The sequence below is a fragment of the Podarcis erhardii genome (assembly GCF_964252035.2).
Source record: "Podarcis erhardii genome assembly, chromosome: 5".
Taxonomy (NCBI): domain Eukaryota; kingdom Metazoa; phylum Chordata; class Lepidosauria; order Squamata; family Lacertidae; genus Podarcis; species Podarcis erhardii.
This window is the reverse complement of record NC_138509.1, coordinates 19,788,593-19,807,327: the sequence shown is the minus strand read 5'-3', so window position 1 is coordinate 19,807,327 and position 18,735 is coordinate 19,788,593. Positions and strand designations below refer to the sequence as shown.

The 18,735-nt window shown below is 44.5% G+C and overlaps 2 protein-coding genes and 1 long non-coding RNA gene across 3 annotated transcripts in view; 2 read left to right on the top strand and 1 right to left on the bottom strand.

Moving 5' to 3' along the window:
• LOC309342753 (uncharacterized protein) overlaps positions 1–18,735 on the top strand; it is a gene marked incomplete at its 5' end in the record, with an annotated part of 74,647 nt that overhangs the window by 49,774 nt on the left and 6,138 nt on the right. The gene's annotated exons all lie outside the window — the stretch shown is intronic.
• Positions 7,212–13,987, top strand: LOC309341603 (transmembrane protein 254-like). Its single transcript, XM_081861321.1, has 4 exons — positions 7,212–7,372; positions 8,866–8,969; positions 11,942–12,001; positions 13,151–13,987. Exons 1-4 carry the CDS (start codon positions 7,259–7,261, stop codon positions 13,266–13,268), a joined length of 396 nt encoding a protein of 131 aa, XP_081717447.1. The 5' UTR covers positions 7,212–7,258; the 3' UTR covers positions 13,269–13,987.
• On the bottom strand, positions 14,053–18,112 carry LOC309341614. Its single transcript, XR_014156435.1, has 2 exons — positions 17,316–18,112; positions 14,053–17,127 (listed from the first exon to the last, which is right to left on the bottom strand). It is a non-coding gene; the product is annotated as an uncharacterized lncRNA (long non-coding RNA).

Below are 18,735 nucleotides of genomic sequence, written 5' to 3'. Positions count from 1 at the left end.
TGTGAACCTCATTTTTGTTCCAAATTGTTGCTCTCTAGACCAGTTTCTATTCACCCAGACAAAATGATTCTGCCACCCTGACCAGTTAATACTTAAACTCTTCTGTATTGCTTCATCAATGTGATTACACTATTGACAGAGAACTTTGATCACCATGTTAACATCTATGATGTCATGAATAGCTCTATATGAATTGAAATTTACATGGATTTGCTGAACATTCAGATGTCTATCTAAATAGTGTGTGAAGCAATCCTAAGAGAATGATAACTTGGGAAACTGCTCTCTGCTTGGCTGTCCTACAAAACCTTCCTACAATTGCATTCAGGCAGTGAGGGCAGGCATATCTCTGAAGCACCAGGTGTGTATCCTTTCTCCTCAAACTACTTCCCAGCTCAAACACTGCACAGAATCCCCCCCCCCCCAATTGAGCTATCTATCTCTCCCCTCCAGACTAGTCAAAACAAAACAAATTCCTTCCAGTAGCACCTTAAAGACCAACTAAGTCAGTTCTTGGTATGAGCTTTCGTGTGCATGCACACTTCTTCAGTGTATCTGAAGATACTTGTCCAGCAAAACCAACTTTTTTGTCACAGAGGTTTCTTCAGGGATTTATGTACTACTGCTTGACCAAAGGGAGCAGGCCCCTGGATACACTTGTCAGCTTTAGCAGCCTGGATGGACAGAGATCAAGAGAACAAGAAGCTGCTTGCAACATTGCAAGGGTCCTGTTCACATCGGCAGACCACAGAAACAGAAATCTATCCCACAAAATGTGGGAAGGTGCTGCACTTCCCAGAATAGTTTCCTTTTACTTCTCTTGTGGCTCAGTTGTATTTACATTTGTTCATTTAGCAGAAATGTCACCAGTGAACTGTCTCCCATCACTGCGTCTTCATGGCAGCAAGACATGGAACTAAAGGCATGAAGCGCTACCAGAAAAATAAGCAAGCAATATTAGTTACATATAATATATTGAAGTGGTTTACATAATCCAAAATTAAAAGCAAAATAATTAGAGACAAACACCAGCAGATCATTGTGGGCGATGTGCTTTAAATTGCCTGCTTAGGCTTGGTGGGACAAAAAAGTTTTCTGCCCATTCATGAGTTCCATATAGATACAAGCATAAGCAAAGAGATGGAAGCTGGAAATGAGCTGATGCAAGAGCCAACAGATTCACTACAGATTGCTGGCCACTGGGAAAACCTTATTGCAGTGATGGGAAACACTGTAACTTAGTGGCAGAACGTGTTGTTTGCATGCAGAAGGTCCCAGGTCCAGCTCCTGGTGTCTCCCAGGTAGTAGGGCTTGATCAGACTCTCACCTGAAACCCCAGAGAGCTGCTCCACAGTGCAGAAGCAGAACCATCAAATGGTGAAGTTGGCAGGGACCCTGAGGGTCATCTTGTCCAACCCTCTCCAATGCAGGAAAATGTATTAGGTGGACTACAATTCTAATAATATTTGATTATTGATCATACTGGCCGGGGGTATCTTAATCTTCCCTCCACAAAAATGAGGTTGAAATCAATCCTAGGTGCACTTTTCATTGCAGGATTTAAATGGCAGACCAGCAATTTAGGACAGTGTCACTTGCAATAATATCAAACAATGCCTCCACAATTCAACCACCTACCATTTACGGTTTTTCTTCCGCAAAAGGTATGTGAAGCTTGGTTGTAAGAATGAAATAACAGTATAAACAATACTATCTTTTCTTGTAAATCAACACTGTTGCAATATATATGGAGCTATATCAATGGGAAGCTTGCTTTATATCAGTTATTCAAACTGGCCTCCCCCAGCCCCAATAATTTATATCAGTTGATCCTGAAAGGGGCTGAGGCTATAAATGACCCAGAGGGCCAGCAAATATGTGGGAGGAACTGTAAACAGCAGAGGCCAGGAAGATAAGTTCAGATGGTGATGATTAGGTTATTAACAGTCCATTATTCAGAAGGTTTAGGGGCATTTCCTTTCCCTTTGATCTCACTTACAATCCTCTGCAACTCAGGATAATACTGTGTACATCTGATATTGGGCTATATGTATGCCTAATTTTGATAATTTCTGAAATGACTGTTCTTTTTGGATCTGATCTAGATGCGAAACACTGGGAAATACTGCCCCCTAGTGCTTATTTGTGAATTTAAGGTGCTGTTTATCTTCTTTCTCTTGTTTGCTTGAACTATCTGGATTTGTTTCTACAGAAATTATTCAGTGCCCAACAGATTATCCTTATTCCCTGCAGGATTTTGTTGTGTTTCCTAGATGATGGGTTACCAGTAAAGGGCCTCATTCCCAGTCCCAAAGATAAGTGTGCTCCTCAAGGGTGTAAGCAAGGGGGCAACTGCCCCCCATCAAGCAAAACAATAGAAATACTTAACCAATCATGTCTGTTCTGCACCTCCTAACAAAAGTCCTGTCCCCCCACAAACAAAAATCCAGGCTATGCCCATGGTGCTGCCTGCAACGATGCTTCATTTCTAGAAAAGAGAGGTGATGTTTGCTTGGGGACCATGCCACCTGACTTCTTCACTCTTAAATAAGTATGGATAGGTTACGACTGCTCAAGGGTAAAAGAACACTCTGCACATGCACAGAAAAACTCATCTTGTAGTTACTGACAGAAGAGTGTGTAGTGGTTAGAATGCTGGACTACAAGCATGGAGACATGGGTTCAAGCGTTAACTGAGCCACAAAGATCACTGGATAGACTTAAGCCAGTTATAGCTCAACCTAGCGGGTGGCGCTGTGGGTTAAACCACAGAGCCTAGGACTTGCTGATCAGAAGGTCAGCAGTTCGAATCCCCACGATGGGGTGAGCTCCCGTTGCTCGGTCCCTGCTCCTGCCAACCTAGCAGTTTGAAAGCACATCAAAAAGTGCAAGTAGATAAATAGGTAGCGCTCTGGCGGGAAGGTAGACGGTGTTTCCGTGCACTGCTCTGGTTCGCCAGAAGCGGCTTAGTCATGCTGGCCACATGACCTGGAAGCTGTACGCTGGCTCCCTCGGCCAATAAAGCGAGATGAGCGCCGCAACCCCAGTCGGCCATGACTGGACCTAATGATCAGGGGTCCCTTTACCTTTAACCTACCTCAGAAAGTTGTTGTGAGGAAAAATGGGGATGAGGGACATCATGAAAACCATCCTGAGGATTTGTAGGATGCAAGTGTAATAAATAAATAAATAAATATTAAATTTGATGTAACCTGGCACTGGTCTGTTAAAAAAAAAATGGGAAACTAATAAATACTATTTGGCAGATAAATAAATGTTCTGGAAACCCAGATTCTGGAGCTGCAGATATTAAGACAATCTCTTCCAACCTAAAAAGTTAAGGAAGCTGTATCAGTTTGTAAGAAGAGCAATTTGTCTTGCAGAAGTTTCCATTGACTGATTCCAAGTCTCATATTGCTGTTATGAGCAGTGTCTTGATAGCAGAGCCTCAGGACATGGCAAATTGCTTTCTGTCAACCGGCATTTCCACAGTGCATCTACACAGTTGTGTGCTGGCTGCAATGTATTGCTGAGTTAGCCCAGTCTGATGCTGCCAAAACTCATTGGACCATATCAGTGAGGCCAAGAGGGGGCTACTAAATTTGGACTAAATTTGCCTAGGCCGTCCTGTTAGATGAGCATTGTTGGGAGAGTGATGCTTCAGCAGTCTCTCACATTGGCTTCTGATACCATCAGCCATGGTATCCTCCTGGTCTGTCTACAGAAGATGGGTCCCTGGAGCATAAATCTGCACTGGTTCCGGTCTTGAGATAATGGGCAATTCCAGAAAACAGAATTGGATGAGTGTTTCTCAACCCTCTGTCTCTTCAGCTGTGCGGTGCTGCAGGGCACGATATGTCTCCAGTGTTGTTTAAAATCCATATGAAGCTATTGGGACTTGAGAATTATGTGAAAGGCAATGCATTAATTGATAAAATAATAGTGTACATTCAATACCCGGTCTTGAAAGCTTTTTCTGTGGCTCACTTTAAACCAAGGCAACCTATAGCTGATTATCCTTAACACCATGTTATATAAGTAAATAACTGTTTTTATAATGTACATTTTGATTAGATGATATCTATGGAGGAAATAGAATCATAGAATTGCAGAGTTGGAAAGGACCCTGAAGTTCATCTAGGCCAATCCCCTGCAATTCAAGAATCTCAACTAAAGCATCCAATTCCTGCAATAAATGTAATCTCTTTAGCAAAAACCCCCACAATCCTCTCTCACTTCTCAGAGAAGCTTCTATAGAGATAAAAACTCTTTCCCTTCAGAGCTCCTACAGAGGGATACACTTGTGATAGCCAAATTTTGATTGAAACCATTGCTGTGGTGTTATTTAAAGGCAGTTTCCCATTCCATATATTTATTTGCTGCATGTAGCATCTTAACTGTTCTTATCAATCCAAATTTAGTGCATAGCTGTACAGCAAAAATTATGGTGAATTAGATTAATGAATTATTGCCGTACCATCATAAATGAGGGAGGCCTTGCCAATTTTGTGGATAAGGCAGCGGTCATTTTGAATGCACACTTCTCTTCTCACCTGCACCCCTAGTCGCACTTGTGGATGTGGCAACATGTGGATTCCAAACCATATGTGGGGAACATATTCAGGAATGTGGAAGTCGTAACCATGGACATAATTTCTTTATCAGAAACTCAATATACAATTCCATTGTTTCCTCTTTCTGTCAGCTTTTTGACATCTAATAGACTTGATTTGAACAGAAAGAAGAAGAATTGGGATTTGATATCCCGCTTTATCACTACCCGAAGGCGTCTCAATGCGGCTAACATTCTCCTTTCCCTTCCTCCCCCACAACAAACACTCTGTGAGGTGAGTGGGGCTGAGAGACTTCAGAGAAGTGTGACTGGCCCAAGGTCACCCAGCAGCTGCATGTGGAGGAGCGGAGACTCGAACCCAGTTCCCCAGATTACCAGTCTACCACTCTTAACCACTACACCACACTGGCTCTGGATGTTTTAAAATTATTTCTTCCTATCCTAAAATTCATATGAGACTCTTTGTGTATCCATTTCCATACCCCACCACCACCCTTAATCTTGCCTCTGGGTCAATGCCAAGCAGATGGGGATCCAAACAAGTCCAGAATAATGCTAAAAGTGGGAGGGGAGGAAGGGAAGTGGGAAGGATTACCCACATTTGGCAGCAGCTCCTCACACATCATGGAATGCAAGTCCAGAAGATTCTCTGACTTTCCTGAGTAGCCTGTGGGCTGATTTGCCACTGAAGGGAGGAGACTGAAAAGCCCCGACACGGACATGGCGTCTGTGACAGAAAAGTTGGTTCCACAAGTATTTCTTTTCACTTTTATCTCCTGCCAGCAAATGGTTAAAGAACAGCAGCCTCTGATTGGCTGTGGTTCCAGGTGGGAGAGAGTTAGTAAGGTTGGTTTAGAGTTGTGGTCGTGGAGGGGGATGGAACTGAGGCTGGAAAGGTTGGGAGTTAGGTTAGGAGACAGGTTGAACTGGGAGACTGAGGGAGAGACAGGAGAAGTAGCTGAAAAAGGATCAGTCTACTTAGGTCTCTAGCTAGTCTGGAGGGGAGAGACTCTTCTGAGGAAGAGACTCCCCAAACCCAGTTAAGGAAGAGGAGTTGTGAGCCCTTAAGACTATTACTGAAAGTTACCTCAGGAGTTGGATTTGTTAACGGGGTGGGTACCTGAAGGGAAGTGCCACCTCAGAAAGGAACCAAACTAAAATGCCGAAACCTCTGTGAAACAAATTCAGCAAACGAGCTTATTAATTCTGAAGTAACCTAAGTTTCTCCACTTGTATTATAATACCTTGTTTTAGAATAAACCTTTATTGTTATTGTAAAAGCATCTGCTTGAGACTCCAGCTTAGTGGTTGTCCCCCACAGGATACTCTGGGATAGTTAGCATTTGTTTTAAGGGTTGTTCAGGCCAATATATGTAAGAGAGAGCAGGCAAGTCAGTGCGAGCAGTAACTGAGGCGCTGAGCTTGTCACAGTGTCCTCCATTTCAGGCTTAACATAGTGGTTCTCAAAAGGTGTGGCACGCCACACTGCTGTTGCAGGAGGGGGTGGCAAGAGCAGCAGGAAGATTCAAGGACAATCAAAGAAACATATAAATTATTTCAGTACAGTATAATATCAAAATACTTGACTGGAGAAACCACCGCTCGTTTATTTCCTTTTTTACTCCTTGCTCCCCCCTCCTCATCCTGCCCCCAAGGAGAAGCAAACCAGGCAAGGCTTTCATATTGTGCTTCAGTTCCCTGCAGCTTTGGCTGAGTTAAGGTCATCCACGTAGCTCTCTCAATACCCTGATGGATGAGTCATGCATATTGATATATTGTAATTTAGTGTAAAAGTTGTTTTTGTTTTTGTTATTAAAACCTAGCAAAAGTCACTTTTGCGTTTCTTGAAATGTGTGGTCTCCCCAGCACGCCTTCTGCAGCGCAACTAATCTGCAAAATAGCCAACAGCAAGAGGGGTCAAGCACTGGGCACTGGAAAAGGCAAGAAAAATAAAAATGGAAAAATAAAAATGGAAAATAAAGAAAGAAAGAAAAATAAAAATGGGAAAGACAATAAGCACATTACGGATGGGGACTCAGTGAGTGTGCAAACTCCAGAAAGGCGAATGAGTGGTGGTGATTTTGTGTGAATGAGGTGCGCATGGCACTACTGCACCACCACGGGCAGGTCAGCTGGTAGCGCATGGGACTCTTAATCTGAGGGTCGTGGGTCCAAGCTCCACGCTGGGCAAAAGATTCCTGCTCTGCGGGGCGGGGCGGGGGGGCTAGATGATCATCAGGGTCCCTTCCAACTGTACGATTCTACGATCCCCCCTCTTGTCTCGCTTGCCACTGTGCTGAATGGTGGCACAATGGGTCAGTGCCCTGTTAACCAGAAGTCGAGCCCACGCAGGGACGGCTTTCGGCGGGATTCCTGCACTGCAGGCGGGGTTGGACTAGATGACCCTTGGGGACCTCTTCCAACTCTCCAGTTGTGCGAATTGCCGCCACACAAAGACTCGCACTCGCGGTTGCCCGAGAGGAGGAAAGCAGCAGGCAGCAGCGCGGAGCCCGCGGCAGGGAGTCCCGCGGATCCCCCCTAATCCTACTGCGCGGAGCGTAACAACAATGCCCTCTTTGTGACGCAGGCGGCGTATGCAAATGCAGCGCCGTCGCCACGCCCCTCCGGAGCGCTTCTTGGGGCTGCTCGCAAGAGGCGGCGGGAACAGATCCCATCGCCGCAGAGATGAGGAGGGGGGCGGGCTCGATGGACTCCCCGGCCGAGCACCGCGCCGATTACTTCCGACGCTCCAACCCGTTCGTAATGGTGGCGATCTTGGTCGGCCTGATCTACTGCGGTGTGAGCGCAGCCTCCCTGGAGGCTCCCGGGGCGCCTGGTGCGGGGAAGCGCGGGGCGCCACGGCTCCAAAGGGCACCCGGGGGGGGGGGTGGCGTGCGGGGATCATAGTCACAGCTGTCAACTTTTCCCTTTTCTTACGAGGAATCCTATTCGGAATAAGGGAATTTCCCTTTAAAAAAGGGAAACGTTGACAGCTAGGATCATAGTACAGCCCGGAACATCTCCCCCGACGAGACTCGAACGCGCGACCTGGAGGTTAAAGTCCTCTTGCTCCACGGGCTGAGCTATGTCCCTCTTGGGAGCCTGAGATGGGAAGGCTTGGAAGGGACCCCCGGGAGGGGATCCCTATGTACCGTACTTAGCTTTGAAGATGTTAGGGATGAGCCCGCCCAAATCAAGCGTGGTTTTTAAACTTATTTTAAAGTCACATTTATTTCACGGGGAGAATTTACAGTATTCAGTAGGGCGCCCCATTGAGTTCAGTGGGCATTACTCCACTGCAACTGGGCACAGGGTAGAAGCCTCAAGCAGGTGTTTAAACTCTTCCACTGAAATGAATGGGTTGAAAAAACCAAAACAAACCCCGGAATCTTGAGTTGTGTTTTCTGCTGCTCTGAAATAGAGGCCATTTTTCTTGTTTCTGTCTCCCCCCCCCCCCCAAGGTTTTTGGGAGCTGAATCCCTGATTGGAGTCCAGTATAAATATGTTTTCCGCCGTAGTGCACTTTTAGTGAATTTCATGAAGACAGCCTGCTTTAATGCATAGCACACACTGTACTGGTGAGGTTTATTCTGGAAGTACATTATATGATAATTGTGATTTATTTTTTTAGGGGGATCTAGACCGAGATCTCATCAGCTGTGGGCTTTCTTGCCTAAGTCCAGTGTTTCAGGGTCCTCCACACCCTGCATTGTAAAATGCAAGGGTGAGAACCTTTTTAAGCCGTGGGCCAGTCCACCATCCCTCAGACCATGTGGTGGGCCGGACTATTTTTTTTGGGGGGGGGAATGAATGAATTCCTATTCCCCACAAATAACGCAGAGATGTATTTTAAATAAAAGCACACATTCTAGTCATGTAAAAACACCAGGCAGGCCCCACAAATAACCCAGAGATGTATTTTAAATAAAAGGACACATTTTACTCATGTAAAAACACACTGATTCCTGGACCGTCTGTGGGCCAGATTGAGAAGGGGATTGGGCTGCATCTGGCCCACGGGCCTTAGGTTGCCTACCCCTGGTCAAATGGCTGCTAATTTCTGGGTTGTTCCACATTGTCCCCAAATTTCATATATTATGTATGGATACTGGAGGATAAACACAAAAGTTGTGAATTCTGATGTTGCGGGATGATGGGTTATGTTGAAATGTATATATGCCACTTAGGAATTTGGAATATTAAGGGGTATAGCTGAAGTAAATAAAACAATATCTACTGTATGCTTACTTAAATGTATCTCTCTTTCTCCCCTCCCCCTCCACACACCTCAGTGGGCAGTCTTTTCACCCTCAACAATCCCCTATGACCTTCTGGGACCATTAGGCACCTTCACTAAATATTGGGTGGAAAACCATAAAACTCTTCTCGATATAGGGTAAGCTGAATTCTCATCTTCTACCTGTTCACATTCCTTCTGCTCACCCAACAGTGGGGATTTTGGGGGTGGGTGGGAGGGTGAGTAATATAATATGCAGCCCTATGTATGTGTTTCTCCTTGCATATTGGGAGGGACAAGTGAAATGTAAGAGCAAGCTACAGTCAAGCAATGTATTTTGAGATTATAGAGTCATAGAATTGTAGAGTCATAGAATTGTAGAGTTTCTAACAGTGGACCCAGGGCCTCATTCTTTTTTCTTCCTTCCTTTTTAATTGTAAAAACCAGTCCGACACATGTGTGAAGGGTGGATCGGGACAGGCTGTCTAGCCTTTGTTCCTCTTCCTCTGGTAGTTTTCCAGCCCATAATTATCTCCCCTGAGCACTTTTGTCACCTGGGTTAAAGCATAGCTGTCAACTTACAGATTTGAAAATAAGGGACCAGCAGCCTCGAAAATAAGGGATCAGCAGCCAAAATAAGGGATTTTGGCTTGGCTTATACAGAAATCCCACACTCATGGAGCCATGCTGCTTTTGCTGCGACTGACTGTGTTTTGCAGGGGGTTGGACTAGATGATCCTAAGGGTCTACAATTCCCACCAAAGAAGAGTGGCAGACAAAACTGATGAACGACGTTGAGATGGCAAAGCTTACAGGCAGAATTAGAAACCAGGAAGAGGACCTCTTTAATAAAGATTGGGGAAAGTTTATAATTTGAAAAGCTGTTGTAACGAGTTACATACATTGGTAAGATTGACAGAAAACTTGTAGTAAAAATTTGAACTTTGGATGGACAAATGATTTATAAAAATAGTGTTATGAAAGGGATGCAGAGGGGAAATCACTACATTAAGATGCTGCACTGGTTGGAGGGTATACTAAGCAGCCCGTTAGGGCTGCCATCGCCTGGGGCGAGGAGTTCCACCGGCCCTTCCCTGAGAGGGAGGGGGCCGCTAGGGGCGCATTGGAAGATGGCCGACAATACCATCTCTCCGACTCACACGAGGTAATTAAGAGGCTGATATGGGAGTAATTAGCCTCCCGAGTTTCCCCAGGGGAATTGGGAAAACACTGCCTCATCTGCGGTTGCTGATAATTCACCCCCGAGTTCAAAAGAAGGAGTGGGTGAGGGCACTAGACGCACAGCACTTGTGTGAGTTCGCTCTCCCAGACGCTACTTCCGATCGCGCCGCCTGGTTGCAGGAGCTCAAAATAAACAATTAGAGACCAGCAAATGCACATGTTTCTAGTGAAGAAAGGGAGTACTGACTGCTAACTGAAGCGACCTCTGTGAAGCTGAGCGACGGGTTGGATTCAACAGGAAAATATATCAAGAAGATACATCAAAGATGTTGGTATGTCGGAACGGGGCGGAAAGGGGAGGAACATTTATTTTTTTCTCTATGTGATTACCTAACAATCCCCCCCCAAGAAGAACCGTTGCACAATTGATAACAAGTGAGATAATTATAAACTGTGTGTAAATGAATTTTTAACCAAAGGCTTTGTTTTGTGGAAGATCTGGAAAGGAATGGAAGGCTCTTGGAATGACGCAGTTGTAAAAAGAGATTCGCCATGACAGGCAGGCTTTGTTGCAGGATTTACGATCAAGAGGGGGAGAAAGCCATGACTTTGTTATCATACTTGACTCTGTGTTTGAACTGGCAGAACCCCCTGAAAAGATCAATGTGGGAGCGACAAGTCTGTGAAAGCTAATGAGCAGACGTTAAGACTGTTTTTTATGGAAGTGCTGAAATGGCGTCTGCTGTCTGAATATGATTTTTGGATTAATGTGAAAATCCACACAGGACTATAACACGTTTGTTTCAAAGCGCTTGTGGAGACTTTCAGAGGGTATAAAGAAAGGAAAAATATACGATAACAACAAGAAGAGATGATTTGTAAAGGAGAACAAAGAGCGGAGTGGACAGAATTGTGCACATCAAGGCAGCAGCAATAAGAGATGACTGGATCCCTTTCTGAGCTTGAAGCATGGGTACCCCCAACAAAATTTAAAATTTGGCTTTGTAATTTGGAACTAATGTGATTTGATTCGTTTGTTAATAAAAATTATTTTAAAAGAGAGAGAGAGAGAGGGAGGGAGGGAGACTCTCACCCACGCCGCCCGTGAGCCCGGCATGAGGTGGTTGCGGCGCGGCGGCTGAAGTGCCACCCTTCTGTGTCCCTCCCCATCCCCTCCTCCTCCTCCTCCTCCTTCAGGCTGCCTCCTCAGCTGCCGCTGCCGCCTACGGCTTCCCCTGGTAGTGCGGCAGAAGTTTCGCAAGAGAGGGGCTGTCTGCCCGCCCGCCACCACCCATCTCCTCATGACGCACACCTGAGGGGGGGAAAGGAGAGACGGAGACACAGCAGATCATGCGTGTGCTCTCTCTTGCTCTCTCGAGGTGGAGGACCCTGAGCCGCTGCTTCCCTCCCGAGCCGGGCAAGCATGAAACCTGGGAAATTTAAGGGACATCATCAGTCCGGGACAGCAGCGGGAAACGGCGCTGGGATAAGAGAGTTTCCCGCCAAATAAGGGACGGTTGACAGCTATGGGTTAAAGAGCAGCTCCATACATGCCTTACTCCACTTGGACTGTGTAGTGTTTCTGGTCCGGTTTAGGCTATGCATAACTTGTTATTAGAAATATGCACATTAATATAAAGGGCAGGGCAGAATGATTGCCTGCTTTTTGAAAACCCCATTCCTGCACCTGTTGTGTGTTTCTCTTGCACAAGCCGTGCTTACCGAAATGAACAGGCATTGCACAAAGCATATTTGAGTTGCTTCAGTGAATTCCTGTCCATTTCACAAGGGCTTGCATGAGAAATAACAGGGTTGTGTCCCCTGTTAATTAGCTGGTGATTGGGGATGTGTTTGGCTTTCCCCCTGGGAATACCTAAATGTTTTGGGCTAACCCTTATCTTGATTTAATTTACGCCAGTTACAAATGGTGTTATTTTCCTTCTTTTCAGATATTTAGTTACCTGGTTAGGCCACGTCGGGGAAGCATTATATGCCCTCAGGCTATGCAAGTAAGCTATTTTTATTTTATTTTGGGTCTGTCTTCTACCTCCACCTCCCTCTGCCCTCTCCTAAACAGCAGATAGCATGGCAAAGCTGCGTCTGGGCTTGTGAGCTGGTTTTCTGGGTACGGATATGGGGTGTTGTGCATGAGCACTCCCTCTCACTGCCTGAAGTGGTATGGAAGTGACACACAGGTTTTAATAATCTTCACATCCTATCTGCATGAACTGGGTCTAAAGTAAATTCTGTCAAGGACCGACTTCGGAGCTGTCGTTGAATTTGATTTTTAAAAAGCAACCAGTGCTTTCCAACATTGAACCAATGAGGTGTGCTGTGCATTGGAACCCAACCCAGCTGTGGCAGGTGAACTTACCCTGATCCTTTTGTCAGGTTTCTTAAAAAAATTAAATAAAGGCGCTGGTACTAGTTTACAAAGCCTTATACATATGAGGACCAGGATACCTAAAAGGCTGCCTTGCACCTTATATATACAACTTATGGTTGCATTCTGCAGAAGAGGGCCTCTTGCAGATACCATCTCATCAGGAGATCTGCTCCGTATAATGCGGGAACTGGATCTTAAATTTTGGTGGCACCTATCCCTGAGAACTCTGTCTATTGTCTTTTAGGCACCTCTTAAAGACCTTCCTCTTTTAAGAAGCCTTTTAATCAGAATTTTATCCTGGCCCTTATCTGCATTGTGTTTATATATGCCTTTATTGTTGCTGATTTTGTATTGTTAATTGCTTTGGGATGTATAAATGAAGTAAGCAAAATAAAAGAACATAAAAGAAGCACAAGAAGGAGCCAGTGACTGTGTAAGTAGGCTGGTCTGTGTGAGTGCCAGTAGAGGAGTAACAATATGATGGTTCTAAATCCCAGATATATGCACTTGGATTCAAAACCCTGTTAGGAGGTTATCTGGAACTAGTGACTGCATTGCTGATATCTTTCCTTCATTGGTGTATCACATGCCACTCTGGAAAGTTCCCTGAAGGATTCTGGTGAGGGAGCAGAGGTGTGGATGACAGCCCAACTTCAGTATCCGCCCATCCTCCAAGCAGCTGAGGGCAAAATAGACATCTATCTACTTAACTTGGATTTTAAGTAATACATGCAGAAATGTCAGGCTTTGTCTGTCTGTCTCTTCACTGCAGGATGAAAGGCATCACAGACCCTTCAACTCAGCGTTTGTGGTTGGTTCAAACATTTTTCTTTGGAATGGGATCTCTCTTCTTTTTGTTGACCTACAACCCCCGGAAGAAAAGCTGGTGAAGGATTCAGCCAGAAGAGAAGTTTCCAACACATTCTAGCTTTGGGGTATATTTTTCAGCTGAAGCAAGAAAAGGGGCGCTACCCTTATGCTATTCATATAATCAGTTATCAATAATCAATATATTCCCATATGCACACATAGCAGGCCTTACAGTAATATCATAATCCATTTGAATCAAGAAAAACTTTTTGCCTAAGCTAACTGCAAACTGCTTTGAACCGCAAGTCTAGAATCGACCTTTCACCTAGTAACATCCTGCACCGTATAGGAAAAGGGAAGCCATGAATCACAAGGCGCTGGTACAAATCCCCCCTCAACTACAGGCTAAAATGGTCCACAAAACAGGAAGGGCCAAACCACAAAAACTCCCTACAGAGCAGATGCATAAGGGGGAGGTAGCGCCAGGAGATTCCCACCCTGAGTCTTATTTCCCTGTTCTGTCAGAACTAGGGAAAAGGTCAGACTGTGCATCATTGTGCAGACAATGGAAAGCAGAAGTTAGGAGTGAACTCTGCGTAAGATCAGGAGCATGGCAAGAAGCGCGCTAATTGGTTATTTTTCGCTGGAGTTCGTGACTGTCTCATGATTGTCTCATGATCTGTGATTTGCTCAGGTATATATTCTCAGGATTTGTATGCTTCTGGGTCCCAGTCTTTTGGAAAGGATTCCAACTGGGTCCATTATTGCTCAGCAATAAACCTCACCTTCTTTTCTCCAAGTTGCTGCGTCTGTCTGATCCTTGTTTAACCCTAAGTGGGTACCTCCTATATTTCACGTGCTTCACAGTGAGAGGGATGGGTGTATTCCTAAATATTTTTTGTGTGTTCAGAAGTGTGGCAATCTTCTCTTTCTTTCTTTTTTTTTAAATAATTTTTATTAACCGACCAATCAAATTAAATCAAATCACATAAATTCCAAATTACAAAGCCGAATTTTAATTTTTTGTTGGGGGTACCCATATTTCAAGTTCCGAAGGGGATCCAATCATCTTCTTGCTGCTGCTTTAATGTTCACAAATCTGTCCAAATAATGTTCACAATTCTATCCAATCCTTTCTTGTTGTTCTCCACATCTCTTCTTGTTGTTTTCAGATATTTTTCCTTTCTCTTTGTGACCTCTGATGGTCTCCACAAGCGGGTTAAGACAAATTGTAATCCTGTGTGGATATTTCCGTTCGTCCAAGAGCCATATCCAGACGGTTTCCGTATAGCATCGCTTCCATAAATAAAGACACTCTTACCATCGTTAATCTTCACAGGTCTGTCGCCTTTCTCAGTCCACTGAGGAGGTTCGCCAGGAATCCAGTATGAAAACAAATCAATTCCTCCTCCCAGTCGTCAATCTTTCGACAGAACCTGCCAACATGGCAACTCTGTTTTTATTGCTGCGTCATTCCAAAAGCTCTTGTTCTTTACTCGATCTCCATAAAACAGACTTTTGGTTAGAATTCATTTCCACACAGTCTGTAATTAGCCTGCTTAGGTCAGTTAGATGACGGTTCTGACTTGAGGAGGGGTTATTGGTTAATCACATAGTAGAAAAGAAAAAAAGCCCCCCCCATCCAGTCCCGCTGCCGACATACCAAACCTTTGATGTATCTTCTTCATGATATATTCCTGTTGATGCAACACGTCGCTCTTCTTTCACAGAGGTCCCTTCAATTAGCAGTCTTCACTCCCGTTCTTCACTTGAAATATGTGCATTTGCTTCTTTCTAATTGTTTATTTCAAATTGCTGCAGCTAGTGCGTGATCAGAGACAGCATCCAGGAGAGCCGGAGTCCACACAAGGGCATTCTGCCTAGTGCCCTCACCCCCTTCTTTTGAGTCCGGGGGTGATTTATGGGCACAGCAGGCAAGGGCAGTGTTCCCCATTCCCTTGGGGCAACAAGGGAGGCTGCCTACTCCCATAACAGCCTCTTAATTACCTCATGTGGGCCGGAGAGATGGTATTGTCGGCCATCTTCCAATGTGCCCCTAGTGGACCCCCGGCAATCTTCTCTTTCACTTGGAAAGAGAAATTTCTTTCAGACGTCTCCTCTGCAGGTTTTGCAGCTGTGGGCAAAGCGAAGAAACTAGCTTGTGACAATGGGGGGATGGAGCCTTTCTTTTTAGATCAAGGAAATAAAGCCAGTTCTTAATGGTCAGGACCAAAATGCCAACACAAACAGAGCAAGCACAGAGCAACCTATAGCCTCTACTTCTCAGGTCTAACAGTAGCCTTATTCATAAACTGAGCTGTATAGAAGTGTGGTGAGGCATCTTCCTTTGGGCCCAACTTGCACCTGTCTGTTGCTCCCCTGGTTTTGCCTGCATCCAGGGTTGGATTGCCCTCTATAAGTGATTGTATGGATAGTCCCCTTCATTTATGAGCCTCTTTCTCCCCTCCCCCGCCACCCTTTTTACAGGTAAGGATTGCAGATTAAGCAGGTCTGTGAGCACTGATCTCTACATGCAGCCACACTGTGTCCAGGGTGTAGCTGTGACTGGGAGGCAAGGTGGCATTTTCATTCTCTATCATTTGCACCATAGACCAAGAAGGCTAATGTTACTCCATTAGTACTTTTTAGCTGTGAATAATAATAATAATAATAATAATAATAATAATAATAATAATAATAATAATAATTACTATTAAAAAATAATGAGCAACAGTACAGATTATCCTTGTTGGGCATCCAGTTTTAGCAGGTGGCTTGGTTAACTTTTCTTCCCCTTTCTTGAGAAATAAACCTCTTCTATTTCTCACCCACCTTCCCACCCAGAGTTTAAAGGGGTTTATCCACAGTAGATGTGGTCAGCATTGCGGCCTGAACATCATGCAATCTTTCTCCACAAACTCTGCCACCACCCCTCTGATTTATAATGGTCTACCAGCAGGTTTTGCTCTTATGTTTTCTTGGTGCTCTCTTAACAACCTGCATGCATTGCAAAGCACTTTAGTTAATAACCGTGGCACTAAACTCTTGGACATGGCGCAAGCTTTTCTTGAAGTGCAAAAGGCTGTGAGAGAGAAAGCTGTGACCACATAAGAACTGCAGTCAAGACCAAGAAACCCCACTGGGGCAGTTTTCTTTCTCAGAGATCCAACGTGCTGTTAAAAGGTAGTTTTATATTACATGCCTTCAATTCTTTAGGGGAGATGCCCCCCCAAGAAATACATCAAAGCAGGTCTACTAGGTTCAGTCTGAGAGAAAGCTTTGATAGAGCTTTCATTAGGCGTTCCTCATCCAAGCTGTGTCACAATAGACAGAGCTGTCTGTGGGGAAGTTTTAGAAACAGCATGTTAGTTGGATTTGGAGGAAGTAGTTAACAGTGCCTGTCAGATGAGTGGGTGTCTAATTCATAGATTTGTTGGCCATTGTGTTTAGTATCTGCTTAGTATCTACATGTTTAGTACCTACATGTTATGTAGTGCCACCACCCAGATCTGAGAAAGGAAAATTACTGGTGCAGTTTTTTCCTGGCATGGCATTGCTTGGCAGGGTGAAGTGGTTTACAAGATTTTACCCTCTCTAGAGAGACTTTTCACTAGTATAAGCTCAGGGGCAGAATGAGGGTGAGAAGCAAAGGGCACCAGCACAGAGCTTGAATAAAGCCCTCCACCCCACCAACTTTTTAGCATTTTGCATTAGTGCAGTGCATTTTTACTGCAGTGCTTGCCATTGTTATGTTGGTGCAGGAGACAGGTCCGCTGATTCTGTGCCTGAGCAAATATATAAAGGTTGGGACTCTCGGCCACATTAGACCATAGTCCTTGCCTTTGGTTTGAACTTTTAATTCTCTCGATGATTTCTGCTGAAATGCCCTATAATGTCTTTCAAACTCTGTGTCTCATTTGGATTTATTTTTAGGCGGCTCTTAAGAACACTGCTGCTCATAGTTTTAGCTCAGCATTTTGCCTTTGTGCTTGAACACCCTGCATATTCCGTCATGCTTGTTGTATTAAGAATCACCTCTTTAACACATTACGTTTTACCTGGCTATTGTCTGGATGATTAAAGGTAGCTTCTGCTGTTCTTTATACTGTAAATACTCGAAGGGAAACATGGTGAGCTGTTTGACTGTTGCATCTTTTGATAAAAATGTGTCCTAAGATAGGGTGCTTAACTGGTATAATGCTGCATTTTGAGCTGATAATTTCCGAGAGCTGTCTCACTGCTGGCCTTGAATAAAGCTAATAATTCTCTCTAAAATATAACACATGCCCTGAAATGGTTACAAAGTATGGGGTGGTGGTTTCACATCCTTAAAGCAGGGGTGCCAAAACACAAAGTATAGGGCCCCCTAAGGATTCCTAATGCAGCCTGGGTTTCCCCAACCACCTTCTAGGAAATTTTGAACAATAACCAGGCCTTAATAGGATGAAGGGGTTGACTCAACAATACCTGCTTTTGTGTGTCATCGTATCGGGTTCTTTCCTCAGTTCCCTTTGTTTGCAGCAGGAATGCTAAGCAGTTGATGAAGAAATGCACTTGGGCATCCCAGGAACACAGCCAGATAGTTTGTACAAGTGTGCATGTGTATACATACACAAACATGTTGTTATTGCATTCACACTACAGATGTGTTAAGAGCAAATGGCTTGCCAAAGTAGGCGCAATCATTTTGGATTACTCTCATTGTAGTGTCTGACTTGAGGCAGAATTTAACCCTTGCCCATCTGCCAAATTGGGAATTAGACATTCTCATCCCTGCCCTATAGAGTAGGTATAGACAGGACTGCCCTGACCTCTCAAGCAAATCTCTCCCTTCCCCTAAGACTGCATTGATTTTTGACTAGGAAGGGGGGGAAGCTGTTTGTGTGAGTGCATGTGTGACAGTGTAGGGTGATCGCTTCCACTTTTGTCCATACTCACCACTGGCATGTTGCCCCCAGAGGGTTGGCAAAGGGTGATGTGACAAAACTGTGCATTGCCCTTGCTGGAGAATATGCAGGAATCTGTCTTTGCTTGCAACTGGCCTGAGAACATATTGTCCACATTGGAATGCCCAGTCGGTTTATATATGGAGTTTCACAGTAGCCTTGTAAAGGACAATCTCTCCTCAAGCCAACATTAAGTGTAAAAAAGAAAAGAAAAGGTTAACAACACAACACACCAGGCATCAAAAATAGCAGTAAAGATGTTTGGAAACCAGACTAATGAAGTATTTGAAAGTCCTCTGAAAAAATGTGGCTTGACTTGCCTGTGAAAAAGTGGGAGGGAAGAGGTCAAGGTAGATAAACTTCTGGGAACGGAATTTCATAGTCTCTCAGCACCAGCACAGGAAAGTCATTGCCATCTTTTTCAGCTGCCTGCAGGAATTCATTGCATACAAGGACATTTTGCAATATGGATATTAAAAGGGTTAATGTTATATGCAGGATGATACTTGGGTAGATAGCAGGAACAGCGCAAGCCATTTTGTTAGCTGAGGCAAAGGACATGTTTGCGCATTTCCCCATTATTTCCATGAAATCTGATTAG